The following is a 21,691-nucleotide window of genomic DNA, read 5'->3' as shown; positions in this document are numbered from 1 at the left end:
GAGACTGCAACCTTGTGTCTTCTGCTTCTTTCTGCACCATCTATCATCGTTATCATCGTTCTATCATCGTTCACCTGAGGGAAGCCATACCATCCCTGCTGCCACAACATACTATCAGAAACCTTACTCCCCTTGTATTGGATGCCCAGGGCCACGGACTGGGTCACTGCCACCATGACATACCCCTTTAAGAGCCTGCCCAGTTCCGAGTACCCCATGGCCCTGGCGGGCGCTCCAAACTTGGCATCACAAACAGGATGGACCAACCCAGCAAACTGGGTCTTGTGCGCCTATGATACTGTGATTTGTTGAGAGACTATTGAGCTGCTAATTGCCGCCAAAACTGCTGCCATTATAGCACCATGTGGCGTGCAGGAGGAGAAGGGTGTGTTGTCATGGGTGGAGGTTGGAGAAAGGGCGTGAAAGCTATGGCCACCCCTCACCAATACTACTATGCGAGAGAAGTATGCCCATCAACTCGAGAAGTATGCCTCCTGATCTGGGATGGTGAGAAGAAGTAGAAGAACTGCCCACGAAGACAGGCGTGGTGGAGTGAAACCGTGGGAACTCAGACGGAGGAGGAAGTGCTGGAAAGCAGCATGGCGGAGGGAGGTGAGCAAGCACTGGAGCGTGGGGTGGAGCAGGAGGACTCCCTCAGCTGGGACCCGCAAGAACTGAACCAGCCACCGAGGTTGGATCTGGACCTCCTGCGGAAGGAAGTGGAGGAACTTACCCAGAAGCTTATGCAGATGCAGCTAGAGGCTGTGACTGGGTGGAAAGAGGCCTTCCTTGGACATCATGCCAGGCAACCCCCAGCAACCTTGTCCGGTGTGGAGCGAGAAAAGAGATCCACCACTCCGGAAGAAAAGGTAAGGGGTATGACCCTGACCCTGGCAGCAGAAGGTCCCGTGGCTAGGCCTGAATCACCCCCATCGCTGTACACACCCGACCAGGGTTTTGGGTCCCTCGGTGAAATGTCACCATACACTGAGGGTACCTCGGCCTGCTGCAACCCCTGCACCAGACGACACCCTAGTGGGCCCCCTACCGACCCCACCGACTTCGAGGCCTGGAGGAACAGGCCATCGACTGTACTGGGACCAGGGGGGACGGCAGCTTGGATCAGATGACAGCCCCTCTAGTCTCAACCAGTGGGACCTGGGTTAACTATACCGAACCTGTGGTGTTTGAGGAGGGACTTGTGGAGGAGGACATGATAGAGCTCCAAGGATGAATCCCCATCATGACCTGGCAGGAGCATTGCAGACGTCGGGAAATGCAGGAGAGACAACAATCCCTGGCCCGGCAGGCATAAGAGGCAGTAGAGAGTTAACTAATTGTTGCTGAGAGTTGAAAAGATTGCTGAAGTTTAAAGGTTATTCTGTTTGAAAAGGATGATGGATGGTGAATGACCAAGAAACTTTCCATTATACATAGTTCGCACCTCTTAAGGTGCTTTCTACTGGTTTTACATATAACCCATGAAGAAACTGTTCATTGTTGTTTACATAAAAAAGTTGTTTGCCTTAAAGTGACCGAGAAGAAAAACCATTTGGCGTGGCCAAAGAAGCGGTCCAGAGAGGAGACCACTTATAACTTGCAGCCTGCCCAAAACCTACTTTGGGGGTTTAGAACGGACCCCCGCTCACTACTGTTGTTGATGAGAGATCTGACAATTTGCTGAATGGAACTGTTGCTTTTATAATGTGAAGTATTTGAATGTTTTCACTTTTAAATGTTGCACTACCTCATTTTAAGAAATGTTGACCTTATTGCACTGTATTAAAAGTGATAGTATTAGATACTGATAAGGAAGTTGACCCGTAGGGAATTGAATAGTAGTCCAAAGTGATGTTTTGTATTACAGAGAGTTTTATATGTTTTTGGTAAAGCTAACGTTTTGCACTTATATATAGTTACTGTAATGTTCAAGAAAACAACCTCCCATAAAGGGAAGCACAGTTATTTAACCTGTTGAAATGCATTTCTCAAAATATTTGCAAAATCTAACCTATATTGTTGTTTTTGTTTTCCCAGTCCAGGAGTACTGGATTTAATGGGGGGGAGTGTAACACCCCAGGTTCCTGGTTGGAACAGTGGTATTGCCATCTTTACGGGGAGGGGAATGCCATGCTTGGAAGCGAGGAAGTATCCATTTAACAGGTATCACAAACATGCAATATGTTCTTACTCCAGGCCAAAAGGAGGAGCTCTAATCCAGTTTGTGGGTGGCGCCCCTATATATATTCTGGCTGGAGGTAAAGTAGTAGAGTCTGTCAGAGACTAGGACTGAGAGCAGTCAGGCAGACAGTAGGGGCCATGCAGACATGAGGTTCTGCAGCTCCTGGAAATTAAAGAAAGGAATGGAACAGTTTGTAGAGAGCATGAAGGAGGAAGAAGCAAAGGCGAAATGAAGAGCTGGAGAGAAGCTGCAACTGAGCTTCCTCCACGCTGAAGCGCATGAAACCAGTGGCCGGAAGACCGAGGTTGTGGGGGTAACTTTATGCCCCACTGCAAAATCGGTGGACAGCAGATTGCAAGTCTCCTGTCCACCATTAACACCCAATGGCACAGTAACACATAGAGCTCGGAGTCATCTGAGAGACCCTGTAAAAAGGCTAGAGTTGCCTGCCATGCGGGTAGTGCCCTACCTAAAGGAGGACAGAGAGAGAGTGAGGACCTTGTGTGAGGCCTAAGGCAGCAAGGGACTCCAAATAGCGCAGAGAGGAAGGCTTCCAACCCCACCTGGTTAGGGGGTTCCTGAATCGCTTCCAAGCCGGCCGGACCACACCAGCACATGTGATCTGTACCCTGGACTGTGGCTGCGTAACACCAGTAAAAAGGTAAAGAGACTGCAACCTTGTGTCTTCTGATTCTTTCTGCACTATCTATCATCGTTATCTGCACACTGGGAGCCCTGGGGACCCAGCTTCACCTGTGGGAAGCCATACCATCCCTGCTGCCACAACATCACCCCCAGTGGACCCCTTTAAGCAGCGTCGGTCATCCCTGACCGAAAACCACAGGTGGCATCACAAACACTTTCATAAACTTTACTCCCCTTGTATTGGATGCCCAGGGCCACGGACAGGGTCACTGCTGCCATGACATACCCCTTGAAGAGCCGGCTCAGTACCCCACGGCCCTGGTGGGCGTTCCACCCCCATTTGTGGTGGAAAACTACTTTTGAGGCACAGTGCAATGCTCAAAAGGGAAAAGGCACCATATTGTAGTTCAGATGTTGCTGGACTGGTTTGAGGGTGCCATGTCACATTGGCAAAGTCCTCGAGATGACAGAACAGCAGAACCCCCATTAAAATACACCATTTTACAAACTACTCCTCTGAATTAATTCAACTAGGGGTGCAGTGATTATATTTACTCCACAGGTGGGTCACAGAACTGTATACATAGTTACATAGTTACATAGTTATTAACCCCTTAAGCCCCGAGGGTGGTTTGCACGTTAATGACCGGGCCAATTTTTACAATTCTGACCACTGTCCCTTTATGAGGTTATAACTCTGGAACGCTTCAACGGATCTTGGCGATTCTGACATTGTTTTCTCGTGACATATTGTACTTCATTTTAGTAGTAACATTTATTCGATATAACTTGCGTTTATTTGTGAAAAAAACGGAAATTTGGCGAAAATTTTGAAAATTTCGCAATTTTCCAACTTTAAATTTTTATGCCCTTAAATCACAGAGATATGTCACGCAAAATACTTAATAAGTAACATTTCCCACATGTCTCCTTTACATCAGCACAATTTTGGAACCAAAATTTTTTTTTGTTAGGGAGTTATAAGGGTTCAAAGTTGACCAGCAATTTCTCATTTTTACAACACCATTTTTTTTTAGGGACCACATCTCATTTGATGTCATTTTGAGGGGTCTATATGATAGAAAATACCCAAGTGTGACACCATTCTAAAAACTGCACCCCTCAAGGTGCTCAAAACCACATTCAAGAAGTTTATTAACCCTTCAGGGGTTTCACAGGAATTTTTGGAATGTTTAAATAAAAATGAATATTTAACTTTTTTTCACACAAAATTTATTTCAGCTCCAATTTGTTTTATTTTACCAAGGGTAACAGGATAAAATGGATGCCAAACATTGTTGTACAATCTGTACTGAGTACGCTGATACCCCATATGTGGGGGTAAACCACTGTTTGGGCGCATGGCAGAGCTCGGAAGGGAAGGAGCGCCATTTGACTTTTAAATGCAAAATTGACAGGAATTGAGATGGGACACCATGTTGCGTTTGGAGAGCCACTGATGTGCCTAAACATTGAAACCCCCCACAAGTGACACCATTTTGGAAAGTAGACACCCTAAGGAACTCATCTAGATGTGTGGTGACCACTTTGACCCACCAATTGCTTCACAGAAGTTTATAATGCAGAGCCGTAAAAATAAAAAATCATATTTTTTCACAAAAATGATCTTTTCGCCCCCAATTTTTTATTTTCCCAAGAGTAAGAGAAGAAATTGAACCTCAAAAATTGTTGGCCAATTTGTCCTGAGTACGCTGATACCCCGTATATGGGTGTAAACCATTGTTTGGGCGTATGGCAGAGCTCGGAAGGGAAGGAGCGCCATTTTACTTTTCAATGCAAAATTGACTGGAATTGAGATGGGATGCCATGTTGCGTTTGGAGAGCCCCTGATGTGCCTAAACATTGAAATCCCCACAAGTGACACCATTTTGGAAAGTAGACCCCTTAAGGAACTTATCTAGAGGTGTGGTGAGCACTTTGACCCAACAAGTGCTTCACAGAAGTTTATAATGCAGAGCCGTAAAAATAAAAAATCATATTTTTTCACAAAAATAATCTTTTCGCCACCAATTTTTTATTTTCCCAAGGGTAAGAGAAGAAATTAGACCACAAAAGTTGTTGTGCAATTTGTCCTGAGTGCGACGATACCCCATATGTGGGGGTAAACCACTGTTTGGGCGCATGGCAGAGCTCGGAAGGAAAGGAGCGCCATTTGACTTTTCAATGCAAAATTGACTGGAATTGAGATGGGACGCCATGTTGCGTTTGGAGAGCCCCTGATGTGCCTAAACATTGGAACCCCTCACAAGTGACACCATTTTGAAAAGTAGACCCCTTAAGGAACTTATCTAGATGTGTGGTGAGCACTTTGACCCAACAAGTGCTTCACAGAAGTTTATAATGCAGAGCCGTAAAAATAAAAAATCTTATTTTTTCACAAAAATGATCTTTTCGCCCCCAATTTTTTATTTTCCCAAGGGTAAGAGAAGAAATTAGACCACAAAAATTGTTGTGCAATTTGTCCTGAGTGCGACGATACCCCATATGTGGGGGTAAACCACTTTTTGGGTGCATAGCAGAGCTCGGAAGGGAAGGAGCGCCATTTGACTTTTCAATGCAAAATTGACTGGAATTAAGATGGGACGCCATGTTGGTTTGGAGAGCCCCTGATGTGCCTAAACATTAAAAACCCCCACAAGTGACACCATTTTGGAAACTAGACCCTCTAAGGAACTTATCTAGATGTGTTTTGAGAGCTTTGAACCCCCAAGTGTTTCACTACAGTTTATAACGCAGAGCTGTTAAAATAAATTTATTTTTTTTTCGCAAAAATTTTTTAGCCCCCAGTTTTGTATTTTCACAAGGGTAACATAATAAATTGGACCCCAAAAGTTGTTGTCCAATTTGTCCTGAGTACGCTGATACCCCATATGTGGGGGGGAACCACTGTTTGGGCGCATGGCAGAGCTCGGAAGGGAAGGAGCGCCATTTGGAATGCAGACTTAGATGGATTGGTCTGCAGGAGTCACGTTGCATTTGCAGAGCCCCTGATGTACCCAAACAGTACAAACCCCCCACAAGTGACCCCATATTAGAAACTAGACCTCCCATGGAACTTATCTAGATGTGTTGTGAGAACTTTGAACCCCTAAGTGTTTCACTACAGTTTATAACGCAGACCCGTGAAAATAAAAATTCTTTTTTTTTTCACAAAAATGATTTTTTAGCCCCCAGCTTTGTATTTTTACAAGGGTAACAGAATAAATTGGACCCCAAAAGTTGTTGTTCAATTTGTCCTGAGTACGCTGATACCCCATATGTGGGGGGGAACCACTGTTTGGGCTCATGGCAGAGCTCGGAAGGGAAGGAGCGCCATTTGGAATGCAGACTTAGATGGATTGGTCTGCAGGCGTCACGTTGCATTTGCAGAGCCCCTGATGTACCCAAACAGTAGAAACCACCCACAAGTGACCCCATATTGGAAACTAGACCTCCCATGGAACTTATCTAGATGTGTTGTGAAAACTTTGAACCCCCAAGTGTTTCACTACAGTTTACAACGCAGAGCCGTGAAAATAAAAATCCTTTTTTTTCCCACAAAAATGATTTTTAGCCCCCCAAATTTTTATTTTCCCAAGGATAACAAGAGAACTTGGACCCAAAAAGTTGTTGTCCAATTTGTCTCGAGTACGCTGATACCCCATATGTTGGGGTAAACCCCTGTTTGGGCGCACGGGAGAGCTCGGAAGTGAAGGAGCACTGTTTTACTTTTTCAATGCAGAATTGGCTGGAATTGAGATCGGACGCCATGTCGCGTTTGGAGAGCCCCTGATGTGTCTAAACAGTGGAAACCCCCCAATTATAAATGAAACCCTAATCCAAACGCACCACTAACCCTAATCCCAACTGTAACCCTAACCACACACCTAACCCTGACACACCCCTAATTCTAATCCCAACCCTAATCCCAACCGTAAATGTAATCCAAACCCTAACCCTAGCCCCAACCCTAGCCCTAACCCTAACCCTAACCGGAAAATGGAAATAAATACATTTTTTTTAATTTTATTATTTTTCCCTAAGGCTAGGTTCACATTGCGTTAGGGAAATCCGTTTAGCACTAGCGGATTGCGCTAACACAATGTCTTTTTAGGTGTCGTGTTTAGTGGTCGCGTTAACGTCCCCGCTCTGGAAGATCGGGGATCGGACCTCGGGCGCGCCGCGGACGCTGCAAGCAGCGTCTGAGGCGCGCCACAAAAGAATGGCACCTTGCTAGCGCGAGCCGAAAATGGCACGCTCTAGCGATGCGCTACACCTGAAAATCACATTGCTGTCAATGGTTGTGCTAACGGACCCGTTGCACGGCGTTAATTGTGACATTTTCGCCGTGCAACGCTGTCCGTTAGCGTTAACCCATTAACGCAATGTGAACCTAGCCTAACTAAGGGGGTGATGAAGGGGGGTTTGATTTACTTTTATAGCGAGTTTTTTAGCGGATTTTTATGATTGGCAGCCGTCACACACTAAAAGACGCTTTTTATAGCAAAAAAGTTTTTGCGTCTCCACATTTTGAGACCTATAATTTTTCCATATTTTGGTCCACAGAGTCATGTGAGGTCTTGTTTTTTGCGGGACGAGTTGACGTTTTTATCGGTTACATTTTCGGACACGTGACAGTTTTTGATCGCTTTTTATTCCGATTTTTTTGTGAGGCAGAATGACCAAAAACCAGCTATTCATGAATTTCTTTTGGGGGAGGCGTTTATACCGTTCCGCGTTTGGTAAAATTGATGAAGCAGTTTTATTCTTCGGGTCAGTACGATTACAGCGACACCTCATTTATATCATTTTTTTTATGTTTTGGCGCTTTTATACGATAAAAGCTATTTTATAGAAAAAATAATTATTTTGGCATCGCTTTATTCAGAGGACTATAACTTTTTTATTTTTTTGGTTATGATGCTATATGGCGGCTCGTTTTTTGCGGGACAAGATGACGTTTTCAGAGGTAACATGGTTATTTATATCCGTCTTTTTGATCGCGTGTTATTCCACTCTTTGTTCAGCGTTATGATAATAAAGCGTTGTTTTTTGGCTCGTTTTTTTTTTTTTTTTCTTACGGTGTTCACTGAAGGGGTTAACTAGTGGGCCAGTTTTATAGGTCGGGTCGTTACGGACGCGGCGATACTAAATATGTGTACTTTTATTGTTTTTTTGTTTTTTTTTATGTAAAGAAATGTATTTATGGGAATAATATTTTTTTTTTTCTGCTTTATTTAGGAATTTTTTTTTTATTTTTTTTTTTACAAGTGTGGAAATTTTTTTTTTTACTTTTTCACTTTGTCCCAGGGGGGGACATCACAGATCACCGATCTGACAGTGTGCACAGCACTCTGTTAGATCGGTGATCTAACATACAGCCGGGCAGGATTAGAGCTGCAGCTGCAGCCTGATCCTGACCCGGAAGTGCTCCCTGCAGGACCCGGATGCAGCCCGGCGGCCATTTTGGATCCGGGGACTGCAGGGAGAAGACGCTCGGTACACGGTGAGCACATCACCGTGTACCGATCGTCTCAGGGAAGCCCGCAGGGAGCCCCCTCCCTGCGCGATGCTTCCCTGCACCGCCGGCACACCGCGATCATCTTTGATCGCGGTGTGCCGGGGGTTAATGTGCCGGGAGCGGTCCGTGACCGCTCCTGGCACATAGTGCCGGATGTCAGCTGCGATAGGCAGCTGACACCCGGCCGCGATCGGCCGCGCTCCCCCCGTGAGCGCGGCCGATCGCATATGACGTACTATCCCGTCCATGGGAATTAAGTCCCAGGTCACCTGGACGGGATAGTACGTCATATGGGATTAAGGGGTTAAGGTTGAAGGAAGACTATATGTCCATCTAGTTCAACCCATAGCCTAACCTAACATGTTGATCCAGAGGAAGGCAAAAAAACCCCATGTGCAAAGAGTAAGCTCCACATTGGGGAAAAAAATTCCTTCCCGACTCCACATACGGCAATCAGACTAGTTCCCTGGATCAACGCCCTATCAAGGAATCTAGTGTATATACCCTGTAACATTATACTTTTCCAGAAAGGTATCCAGTCCCCTCTTAAATTTAAGTAATGAATCACTCATTACAACATCATACGGCAGAGAGTTCCATAGTCTCACTGCTCTTACAGTAAAGAATCCGCGTCTGTTATTATGCTTAAACCTTTTTTCCTCCAACCGCAGAGGATGCCCCCTTGTCCCTGTTTCAGGTCTATGATTAAAAAGATCATCAGAAAGGTCTTTGTACTGTCCCCTCATATATTTATACATTAAAATAAGATCACCCCTTAGTCTTCGTTTTTCCAAACTAAATAGCCCCAAGTGTAATAACCTATCTTGGTATTGCAGACCCCCCAGTCCTCTAATAACCTTGGTCGCTCTTCTCTGCACCCGCTCCAGTTCAGCTATGTCTTTCTTAAACACCGGAGACCAGAACTGTGCACAGTATTCTAAGTGTGGTCGAACTAGTGACTTGTATAGAGGTAAAATTATGTTCTCCTCATGAGCATCTATGCCTCTTTTAATGCATCCCATTATTTTATTTGCCTTTGTAGCAGCTGCCTGACACTGGCCACTGAATTTAAGTTTGTCATCCACCCATACACCCAGGTCTTTTTCATTGACGGTTTTGCCCAGAGTTTTAGAATTAAGCACATAATTATACATCTTATTACTTCTACCCAAGTGCATGACCTTACATTTATCCCCATTAAAGCTCATTTGCCATTTATCAGCCCAAGCTTCTAGTTTACATAAATCATCCTGTAATATAAAATTGTCCTCCTCTGTATTGATTACCCTGCAGAGTTTAGTGTCATCTGCAAATATTGAAATTCTACTCTGAATGCCCCCTACAAGGTCATTAATAAATATGTTAAAAAGAAGAGGGCCCAATACTGACCCCTGTGGTACCCCACTGCTAACCGCTACCCAGTCCGAGTGTGCTCCATTAATAACCACCCTTTGTTTCCTATCCCTGAGCCAGCTCTCAACCCACTTGCACATATTTTCCCCTATCCCCATTATTCTCATTTTATGTATCAACCTTTTGTGTGGCACCGTATCAAAAGCTTTTGAAAAGTCCATATACACTACATCCACTGGGTTCCCTTGGTCCAATCTGGAACTTACCTCTTCATAGAAACTGATCAAATTAGTCTGACATGAACGGTCCCTAGTAAACCCGTGCTGATACTGGGTCATGAGGTTATTCCTCTTCAGATACTCCAGTATAGCATCCCTTAGAATGCCCTCCAGTATTTTACCCACAGTAGAGGTTAAGCTTACTGGCCTATAATTTCCGAGTTCAGTTTTTGTCCCCTTTTTGAATATTGGCACCACATTTGCTATACGCCAGTCCTGTGGCACAGACCCTGTTATTATGGAGTCTTTAAAGATTAAAAATAATGGTCTATCAATGACTGTACTTAATTCCTGCAGTACTCGAGGGTGTATCCCATCCGGGCCCGGAGATTTGTCAATTTTAGTGATTTTTAGACGCCGCCGCACTTCCTGCTGGGTTAAGCAGGTGACATTTAATTGGGAATTTTTATCACTAGACATTTTGTCTGCCATGGGATTTTGTTGTGTAAATACTGATGAAAAAAAGTCATTTAGCATATTGGCTTTTTCCTCATCCTCATCCACCATCTCACCCAGACTATTTTTAAGGGGGCCAACACTATCATTTTTTAGTTTCTTACTATTTATGTAGTTAAAGAATATTTTAGGATTATTTTTACTCTCTCTGGCAATGAGTCTCTCTGTCTCAATCTTTGCTGCCTTGATTTGCTTTTTACAGAATTTATTTAATTTTCTGTATTTATTTAATGCCTCCTCACTACCTACTTCCTTTAATTCTCTAAATGCTTTCTTTTTGTCACTTATTGCGCCCCTTACAGCTCTATTTAGCCATATTGGTTTCCTCCTATTTCTAGTATGTTTATTCCCATACGGTATATACTGTGCACAGGTCCTATCCAGGATGCTAATAAACGTCTCCCATTTTCTTTGTGTATTTTTGTGTCTCAGGATATCGTCCCAGTTAATTGCACCAAGATCCTCTCTCATCCGTTGGAAATTTGCCCTCCTGAAGTTTAGTGTCCTTGTAACCCCTCTACTACACATCTTTTTAAAGGATACTTGAAAACTTATTATTTTGTGATCGCTATTTCCCAAGTGACCCCCAACCCTTATATTTGATATGCGGTCTGGCCTGTTGGTTAATATTAGGTCTAGCAGTGCCCCCCTTCTTGTTGGGTCCTGAACCAGTTGTGAAAGGTAATTGTCTCTCATAATTGTCAAAAACTGATTACCTTTGCTGGAACTGCAGGTTTCTATTCCCCAATCTATTTCAGGGTAGTTGAAGTCCCCCATAATAATGACTTCTCCTTGAGTCGCAGCTTCATCTATTTGCTTTACGAGGATATTCTCCATTGCTTCCATTATTTTTGGAGATTTATAACAAACCCCTATCAGTAATTTATTATTTTTTCCCCCTCCCCTTATCTCCACCCACAGGGATTCTACATTTTCATTAAATTCACCTATATTATCGCGCAGGATGGGTTTTAAGGATGATTTTACATATAGACACACCCCTCCCCCTCGCTTATCTGTACGGTCATTTCTGAACAGGCTGTAGCCCTGCAAGTTAACAGCCCAGTCATGGCTCTCATCCAGCCACGTTTCAGATATCCCCACCATGTCATAATTATGCTCCAACAACATTAGTTCTAATTCGTCCATTTTGTTGGCGAGGCTTCTGGCATTAGTATACATGCACTTTATGTTCCTCTCTGTACTTCTATTTCTTAAATTATTAACTGTTCTGACCCCAACCCCCATGCCACCGCCACCCCCAACTTCCTTATTTGTGCCCAGGTCTCTGTCTGCACTATCTTCCCCTCCTATAAAATGAATACCCTCCCCCCCAATTCCTAGTTTAAACACTCCTCCAACCTTCTAGCCATTCTCTCCCCCAGCACAGCTGCACCCTCCCCATTGAGGTGCAGCCCGTCCCTAGCGTAGAGCCTGTAGCCAACTGAGAAGTCGGCCCAGTTCTGCAGGAACCCAAACCCCTCTTTCCTACACCAATTCTTGAGCCACTTATTAACCTCCCTAATCTCCCGTTGCCTCTCTGGCGTGGCACGTGGTACCGGCAGTATTTCGGAAAATACCACGTTGGAGGTCCTTGCTTTCAGCTTGCAGCCTAATTCCCTGAAATCATCTTTAAGGACCTTCCACCTACCTCTAACTTTGTCATTAGTGCCAATGTGCACCATGACCGCTGGGTCCTCACCAGCCCCTCCCAATAATCTGTCCACCCGATCAGCGATGTGTCGGACTCGAGCGCCAGGTAGGCAGCACACCGTTCGACGATCCCTGTCTTTGTGACAGATTGCCCTATCTGTTCCCCTAATAATTGAGTCCCCCACTACCAGCACCATTGGGCAGTAAAGAAAAAAAATTACATTTTTACCACCCAAATTTTGTTTTAGCCCCAGATTTTACATTTTCACACAGAGAAATGGGTAAAAATGGAAGCAAAATTTGTCCCACAAATGCTGCTGGATGTAGAAACACCCCATATGTGGCTGTAGTGTACAGCCTAGCCACGCGGTGAGATTCGGGAGGAATGAAGTGCTATTTGCCTTCTGTAGTGCAGATTTAGAATAGTTAATCGACTCCATGGGTGCTTTCCAAAAACAAGCAGCAGTGGATGTTGCTGAGTGAAAATTGCAACTGCTGTTGCAGTGACCAGTACGGTATAGTGACGAGTACGTAATGCATAGAAATGAATAAATATCTTCAGCTCCCTCCCTATTCAGCAAGCTATAGCGCTTACCAAATCTGCTGCAGCAGGAACCCAGATTCCTGGAGCTCTCCTGCTCATCAGCTGTTCGGTGCCGCAGCTGCATGTATCGCGGCTGTGTGACAGTCACAACACATGCATGTGTTGGATAAAGGGATTAACTAGTGGGACAGTTTTATAGGTTGAGTTGTTCTGGATGCGGCTATACCAAATATCTGCACTTTTATGGTTTATTTTTTTCATAAAAATATTTATTTATGGGTACAATATATTTTTATTATCATTTTGTGCTTATTTATATTTCTACAATTTTTTTCACTTTTTTACTTTGTCACACTACGAGACTTTTACTTTTTTTGCAGTCTGACTGCTTTACAAATTGTCAGAATTTCATGGACAGACAAATTTGCTACAACATGCTCTGAGAATGATCTAGCAAGTTTGCAAGCTCTGGTGACACGGATGTCGTCATGATGACATCGTGTCACCATGGCAATGATGGGCCCCTCGCGATTACGTCTTTGGTGTGCCGATGGTAGAGCAGAGAAGCCTCCCTCCCTTTGTTTTGCTGGTAAATACTGTGATCAATATCAATTGCAGTATTTAAGGGGTTAAAGTGCTAGGAGCGATGTGGGCACCCCTCTTGTACTGAGTTCTGGGTGTCAGCTGTCAGAATCAGCTGACACCAGGCAGTGATCACGTGCGCACAGCCCGTGTGTGCTCATTATCGCCATGACATATCCATAATTGCAAGGTCGGTAAGTACCAGTTGACCTGGACATATGGATATGTCTAAGTTGGTAAAGGTGTTAAAGGGCATAAAAAAGCCAGGTAGGATGGGCTTAATCCTAGCTCTGCAGGGTCTGGTTAGGGGTACCTGCCCAGCTTTTTGCTAGATCCAGGAAATGGGTTCACTTCAGACAACAGAGCAGTGTGTGGATTCTGCTAGGAGTTGCAGAGCACCGCTTGCTGCTGACCAAACTGAGTCAGGGGAAGTGCCTGGATTCCTACATGGGTGAGAGACTGTGGTCTCTGTGTGGGAAGAAGAAAAAGACCCCCAGTGTCGGCAGTTTTAGCTAGAAGCTTAGAGCTAGGGGACTGTGATCTGAACGGTGAGCCTGCCCTGGTATCACTTGTATGCAGGTACACAAACTGTTTATCTTCCTGTCAAACCTTTGCACCTGGAAGAGGTTGTTTTGTTTTTATAACCACTGGAGTTTAACGAAGCAATAAAACTTCAGATCTTTGGACCAGACCACATTGCCTGTGTGAACTCTACCAACTACCAGAGAGAGTGAATCCCTACAAGGGGTATGCCAGTCCATCAAAACGCAGTAATCATTTCTAAATTAGAGGGGGTTCCACTCCTGTGACCCTCACCAATAATCAGAATAGGGGTCTATTCTGTCCGGCCAGGTCACTCAAACTCTATGGCACTGATGTAGACAGAAACTGCTCCAGAGACAATGAATGAAGCAGCAGGGTGCACTGTGTGTTAAGGTACCGTCACATTAAGCGACGCTGTAGCGATCTAGACAAAGATGCCGATCGCTGCAGCGTCGCTGTTTGGTCGCTGGAGAGCTGTCACACAGACAGCTCTCCAGCGACCAACGATCCCGAAGTCCCCTGGTAACCAGGGTAAACATCGGGTTACTAAGCGCAGGGCCGCGCTTAGTAACCCAATGTTTACCCTGGTTACCGTTGTAAAAGTTAAAAAAAAAAACCACTACATACTTACATTCCTGTCGCGTCCCCCGGCCTCAGCTTCCCTGCTCTGTGTAAGCACTGGCCGGAAAGCAGAGCGGTGATGTCACCGCTGTGCTCTGCTTTACGGCCGGCCGGCGCTGACACTGGGGGACGCAGGGAAGCTGACGCTGAGGAACGTGACAGGAATGTAAGTATGTAGTGCTTTTTTTTAACTTTTACATTGGTAACCAGGGTAAACATCGGGTTACTAAGCGCGGCCCTGCGCTTAGTAACTAGATGTTTACCCTGGTTACCAGTGAAGACATCGCTGAATCGGCGTCACACACGCCGATTCAGCAATGTCAGCGGGAGATCCAGCGACTAAATAAAGTTCTGGACTTTCCCCAGCGATCAACGATCTCCCAGCAGGGGCCTGATCGTTGTTCGCTGTCACACATACGATTTCGTTAACGATATCGTTGCTACGTCACAAAAAGCAACGATATAGTTAACGATATCGTTATGTGTGAAGGTACTTTTAGTCCTATGAGTGCCAACATCTAGTCAAGATGACTTCTGTGGAAAGGCCAGTAAAGACCAAGTAAGCAAACATGAATAACAAATTATACTTTATTGAAAAACACATATGGCCAGACACCGACAAGTCAAAAACATAATAACAGGATATTTAAACCCATAGGAGGCAGAGGAACACAGCACAATGAATATTTGGAACTAGTAATAGACATGGATATATTTCAGGAATGAATAAGACTGGATCCGTGCAAATTATGCAATAATTAGATCAAAAACAGAAACTACTCTGAACAACAGTAAAATGCTTAGTCCAAGGGAGGTGAGCCAAAATATAGCTTAATATATGTAATAATGATAATAGAATCTACATTCCAAAAAGTAAGCCAATGTGCGGCAAGATGTTTTGAACAATTGTAATCTGATATAGCCCCAAATCACACTCTTAGGCCGGTTTCACACGTCAGTGGCTCCGGTACGTGTGGTGACAGTTTCCTCACATATCGGAGACACTGACTCACGTAGACACATTAAAATCAATGTGTCTCTGCACATGTCAGCGTATTTTCATGGACAGTGTGTCTGTTTGCAAAACACGGAGACATGTCAGTGTTCGTGGGAGCGTACGGATCACACGGACCCATTAAAGTCAATGGGTCCGTGTAAACACGTACTGCACACGGATGCTGTCCGTGTGCCATCTGTGTGCCAACTGAGGACCACACGGACCGTGCAGGAGACAGCGCTAGAGTTAAGTGCTGTCCCCTGCTTTTGGTGCTGAAGCTGGCATTCATTCCTTCTCCCCAGCAGCGTTCGCTGGAGAGAAGGAATGAAAAATCAGTTTTTTTTTATTTTTTTGTGTTTAAAATAAAGTTCGTGGTCACCTCCCGCCTCCCTCCCCCTGTGCGTCCGCCCCCTGGCATTAAAATACTCACCCAGCTCCCGCGATGACTCCTCTCAGCGCCGCAGCTTGTCCTGTGTGAGCGGTCACACGGTACTGCTCATTACAGTGATGAATATGCGGCTCCACCTCCCATAGGGGTGGAGCTGCATATTCATCACTGTAATGACCGGTACCACGTGACCGCTCACACAGGACAAGCTGCCGGCGCTGAGAGGAGACATCGCGGGAGCTGGGTGAGTATTTTAATGCCAGCGGGCGGGCACACAGGGGGAGGGAGGCAGGAGGTGACCACGAACTTTATTTTAAACACAAAAATTTTTTTAAAAACCCTGATTTTTCATTCCTTCTCTCCAGCGAATGCTGCTGGGGAGAAGGAATGAATGCCGGCTTCAGCACCACATGCTGGGGACAGCGCTTAACTCTAGCACTGTCTCCTGCACGGTCCGTGTGGTCCTCAGTTGGCACACGGGCGGCACGCGGCTGCCGCACGTGTGCCACACTGATGTGCCACATGAGCACACGGACACACGGACACGGATAACTCCGGTACCGATTTTTCCGGTACCGGAATTATCTGGACGTGTGAGACCGGCCTAAGGGCGCAGTCAGACGGCCATATATATCAAACTGAGTTCGGACAGCAATGCTCTGAATGGTTGTGGCTCTCCCAACCCCAACGAGACAGCTGCATAGGAGGTCCGCGAATTGCAGTCTAATCTTGGTCCAATTACCGTAATATAACTGTCTGACTACACCCTAGTAGACAGAACTAAAGGTACCCTATATTGTCAGGAGCAGAAATCAGAATAGAAAGCATGTAGTGCAATTTATTAGAGACAGGCCAAATAAGGAAAAGACAAAGTGCAAACTGTAATGTGTAAAATGCAAAAAGTATGTGCAAGAAAAAGCATAACAAGTAAATCCAATTCTATAAAGAAAGAAAGGAGAATATAACCTAACATGGATAAGGGTAAGGCTATTTGAGGTACATATTGTTGTCCATAATACTGATTTAATAGGTCATGGAGAGTGCTATGGGACCTCCACCTCACACTCCACGAAGATAGCCATCCTGAGAGCTAATTGATCCAAGTTATTCCAGTAGCTATGCTAAAACAATTTAGAAATTTTGCATATAAAATAAGACTGATAACACCAATTAGGCTTCTCTTACCTGCAGAAAATGGGATAAATGCAGCTTGTTTTATAAACTTTCCATTCTCATCAAGGAAATGTTTTGGGTAAAACTGTAAAGGTTTCTTCCAGACTTCGGGATCTTTGAGCACAGAGGACAGATTGATGATGATCGTGGTGCCCTGTGGAAAAAAGTATTAAATGGAATGTGTCACCTGGTTTTTGCTACCTCATCTGAGAGCACCATGGTGTAGGCAAGGAGACCCTGATTCCAGACATGCATGACTTACTTTACTGGGTGCAGTAGATGTGATACAATCAGTTTCCTGAGGAGTAAATGGAGCAGTGCTCAGAAATCTGATCCCACACACTACTGATTAGCAGCTTCCTATATACATTGTATATTGACAGTAAGCTATTAATCAGTGGTGGGGCGCGTTGGACCAGGATGCACACGGGCAGCTATTATTATTATTATTATTTATTATTATAGCGCCATTTATTCCATGGCGCTTTACATGTGAGGAGGGGTATACATAATAAAACAAGTACAATAATCTTGAACAATACAAGTCACAACTGGTACAGGAGGAGAGGGGACCCTGCCCGCGAAGGCTCACAATCTACAAGGGATGGGTGAGGATACAGTAGGTAGGGTAGAGCTGGCCGTGCAGCGGTTTGGTCAATCGGTGGTTACTGCAGGTTGTAGGCTTGTCGGAAGAGGTGGGTCTTCAGGTTCTTTTTGAAGGTTTCGATGGTAGACGAGAGTCTGATATGTTGGGGTAGAGAATTCCAGAGTAGGGGTGATGAGCGAGAGAAATCTTGTATGCGATTGTGGGAAGAGGAGATAAGAGGGGAGTAGAGTAGGAGATCTTGTGAGGATCGGAGGTTGCGTGCAGGAGAGTACCGGGAGACGAGGTCACAGATGTATGGAGGAGACAGGTTGTTGATGGCTTTGTATGGTAACAATAGTCTCCTACTGATAAAACACTGATTGTATTGAAACAACAGCACTGCCTAATAAGTGACACATTGCTCAAATCAGTGTTTTCAGCCCCTACATCATGCTGCCCTCATACAACATAGCAAAAGCCTGACATATTCTCTTTAAGAATTTAAAAAATGCTACAGAACAATTGTGTTGAACATTTTGTCTGTGCCACGGGCACAAAGTCTAGCAAAAATAATTGTATACTAATGTGAACTAGAAGAACAGACCCTTTTTCACAACAGTATATTCATGCTGCAGGTTAGCTAACTCAAACTCCTGTACTCATGTGAGTGACTCAGGAGATGAGGCCATGCCATCCACAGTGGGCAATGGTTATAAGTAGAAATGAGGCAATATATTCGGCACTATTCGTTACTCGCATAGATAGTACTGTATTCAAGCTATTCATTATGCGGAGAAAAAAAATTCTATTTGGCACTTTATTTGCAGCCAATGAACATGCTGAGCTTGCTTGCCAATCATAGTAATACTGGTGCCATCTTTGATGTGGCATTACTGTGATTGGCTTGCCTCACAGCTTCATAGGGGATATTTAACCCCTGCCGGTGCCATCTTGTGCATATTACAGCCAGAAACAGAGTAGGGAGAGCATAGTGTGAGCATAGGGAAAGTGAAAGCAGCGTATAGGGAGAGGTTGTGTTTACAAAAAGCTCTTTAAGAGCTACTGAGTGTGAAGATTAGTTCAGTGTTAGGGTACCGTCACACTATACGATTTACCTACGATCACGACCAGCGATACGACCTGGCCGTGATCGTAGGTAAATTGTAGTGTGGTCGCTGGAGAGCTGTCACACAGACCGCTCTCCAGCGACCACCGATGCCGAGGTCCCCAGGTAACCAGGGTAAACATCGGGTTACTAAGCGCAGGACAGCGCTTAGTAACCCGATGTTTACCCTGGTTACCAGCGTAAAAACAAACAAACAGCACATACTTACATTCTGGTGTCCGTCAGGTCCCTTGCCGTCTGCTTCCCTCTGCTTCCCGCACTCACTGCCGGCCGTAAAGTGAAAGTGAAAGCACAGCACACGTCACCGCTGTGCTCTGCTTTCACTTTACGGCCGGCAGTCAGTGAGTGCGGGAAGCAGAGGGAAGCAGACGGCAAGGGACCTGACGGACACCAGAATGTAAGTATGTGCTGTTTGTTTTTTTTTACGCTGGTAACCAGGGCAAACATCGGGTTACTAAGCGCGGTCCTGCGCTTAGTAACCCGATGTTTACCCTGGTTACAAGCGAACGCATCGCTAGATCGGTGTCACACACACCGATCTAGCGATGACAGCGGAAGATCCAGCGACGAAAGAATGTTCCATACGATCTGCTACGACGTACGATTCTCAGCAGGATCCCTGATCGCTGCTGTGTGTCAGACACAGCGATATCGTATGGATATCGCTGGAACGTCACGAATCGTACCGTCGTAGCGATTGAAATGGGACTGTGTGACGGTACCCTTAGGTGGAGAAAACGTATAGATAGGTTTAATACTGGAGAAAGGCAGCACTTGGCTGTTATCATTGAAAGTACATGCTGCAGATCTCTGCTAGTTTGCATTGTGTTGTATAGTGTAGGAACAGACTGTGGGATTAGGGAAAGATAGGCAGGGTTTCATGCACTACCATAATATACAAAGCACCTGTTTTTTGAGGAAATAATATTACTTAGTACCAGCATGTACTAAACTACATTTTTTGGAGCTACATAATATTCCTGCATAACACCATATAAAAAAAACTTTTTTTTTGCAGCTAAATAATATTCATCAGTGCCAGCATATAGTTAACATCTTTTTAAAAGCTAATTGCTAAATAATATTCCTTGTCTATTGCTAAAATAGCTAATATTTATTGCTGTGAGACTGGCATAAAACCTGCTGAGCTACGCAAACGTCACTATTTACCAGTACGTAATTTCCCTGAATCTGCTGTTGGCATGTGTCATAAAGGCAATATAAAAAAAAACTATATTGATTAAATAAATAGTGTATCTTTATCTAGCAGTTGTGCGATTTCTGAAAAGCCTACAGAGATAGGCAAATGTCACAATTTAAAGGGGGAAGGACAAATCCAACAGAATAACCTGAGGTCTTATAATAAATAAAAGTGCTTTATTGTGTTAGGCAGAAGACAATGACAACTGTGAATAACCATCACAAAAGGTAAAAAACATCACAATTTACCAGTGCCAATAATTTTCCTTACTCTGCTGGTTGCCTGTGTCATAAGGGCAGTATTAAAAAAATACTAATTTTCTATTGGTTAAATAAATAGTGTATCTTTATCTAGCAGTTGTGCAAGCTGAGAAGAAGCAAGAACACTGCCAACCAGAGCACCACCAGCATACAGAAGCACATGGCAGCCAAGCACCCCAGTAGGTGGGGGAACGCCTGGGTACAAAATCTGTGTCTGAAGGTGAAACAACTGCTCCTTCCCCTGTGTTATGGCCTTCCCAGTCTGCTGTCCATAAAACAGGCACTGATGCCTCCTGCCCACAACCTGCAGTTGCACAGACTCAAGTTAGTAACCAGGTCCAGTTCATTGTCCCAGCACAGCGTTCAGTTGTCCCTGCCCCAGATGTTTCACAGGAAGCAGAAATATCCATTCACCCACCCATATGCTAAACACCACATTGCAGATTGCTAGCCCTTGAAATGTTGCCGTTTTGGCTTGTGGGAACTGAGTCTTTTTGCGACCTCTTTACGGTGGTAGCCCCATGGTACTAGATTCCCGGCCGACACGATTTTTCCCAGTGTGCTGTCCCCACGTTAAATAAGCACGTGTTACACAATCAGCCATGCTCTGGTGAAATTGGTAGAGCAGCTTAGTATACATTTTTTGCAAAAAACGTATCAACCAAATACCCTGTTTTTTACATCTTTTACTAGCACTTGCGGATTACTGCAACATTTTTTCAAACTGAGTGTTTTTGGTTTTACTATTCTCTTTTGTGTCTTCAGGTTTCTTGGTGGTGTGTGAACATGATCATACAGACTTGTTCACTGTGCAAGTAGCCCATGTGTTCCTGTTTCCATGCTCTGGTGAAAGTAGTCACAGGGAAGGTCCACCTTACCACAGACACGTTGAAAAGTTCTGGTGGACAGAGATGCAACATTTCCTTGATGGCACACTGGGTGAACCAGTCTGGGACAGAGTCACAGGCTGGGATATCACATATCTTAGCCACACCAAAAATAGCAGGCCCAACCTGAATCAGGGTTTCAGTCTCCTTGTATTCCAAGTCCTGTCTCACCTCCTCCTCATCCTCAGCAGAACTAGCCTCACCATTACTCCCCCAGCTGGGAGGTCTGCAGCACTGGTTTGGCGAAGTGGCAGCACATTCTGCTGAAGAGCAGAGCTGTTGAAAGGGATAAAAGACCTAACAATCAGTGGCTCTACCTGCTGAACCTTCAACCAGGTCAGGTTCTGCGAGATAATGGGTGTAACTTGGCGGCAGCTTTAAAGCTCGGCAAGCTGGAACACATTCTATGCATGGCCCCCGTGCTGAACATGGTTGTACAGCGGGATTTAAAAACATACCCTGACTTGCCAGATCTACTTGTCAAGGTACGCCGTGTCAGTGCACATTTCCAAAAGTCATCTCAGGCTTTCTCCGGTCTGGCTTCACTGCAGCAGCATTTTAATTTGCCTCGTCACTGACTAATTTGTGATCTGCCCACACACTGGAATTTGACCTTTCCTGTGTTGGCAAGACTTAGTGAGCAGCAGAGGGCAGTGTCTGAATTCCAGCTTCTCAATGCCCGTCAGAGTAACACT

The 21,691-nt window shown here is 44.8% G+C and overlaps 1 protein-coding gene across 1 annotated transcript in view; it reads right to left on the bottom strand.

The window, feature by feature from the left end:
- LOC138647785 (cytochrome P450 2D14-like) overlaps positions 1-21,691 on the bottom strand; it is a 169,932-nt gene that overhangs the window by 5,682 nt on the left and 142,559 nt on the right. Inside the window, exon 8 of the mRNA XM_069737042.1 lies at positions 16,949-17,090. Within this exon, the coding sequence (XP_069593143.1) occupies positions 16,949-17,090 (142 nt within the window). The remainder of the gene's footprint in view (positions 1-16,948; positions 17,091-21,691) is intronic.

This window comes from Ranitomeya imitator, chromosome 8 (assembly GCF_032444005.1).
Source record: "Ranitomeya imitator isolate aRanImi1 chromosome 8, aRanImi1.pri, whole genome shotgun sequence".
NCBI classification, from domain to species: domain Eukaryota; kingdom Metazoa; phylum Chordata; class Amphibia; order Anura; family Dendrobatidae; genus Ranitomeya; species Ranitomeya imitator.
Note: the sequence above shows the minus strand (reverse complement) of the source record. Positions and strands in the feature narration are given on the sequence as shown.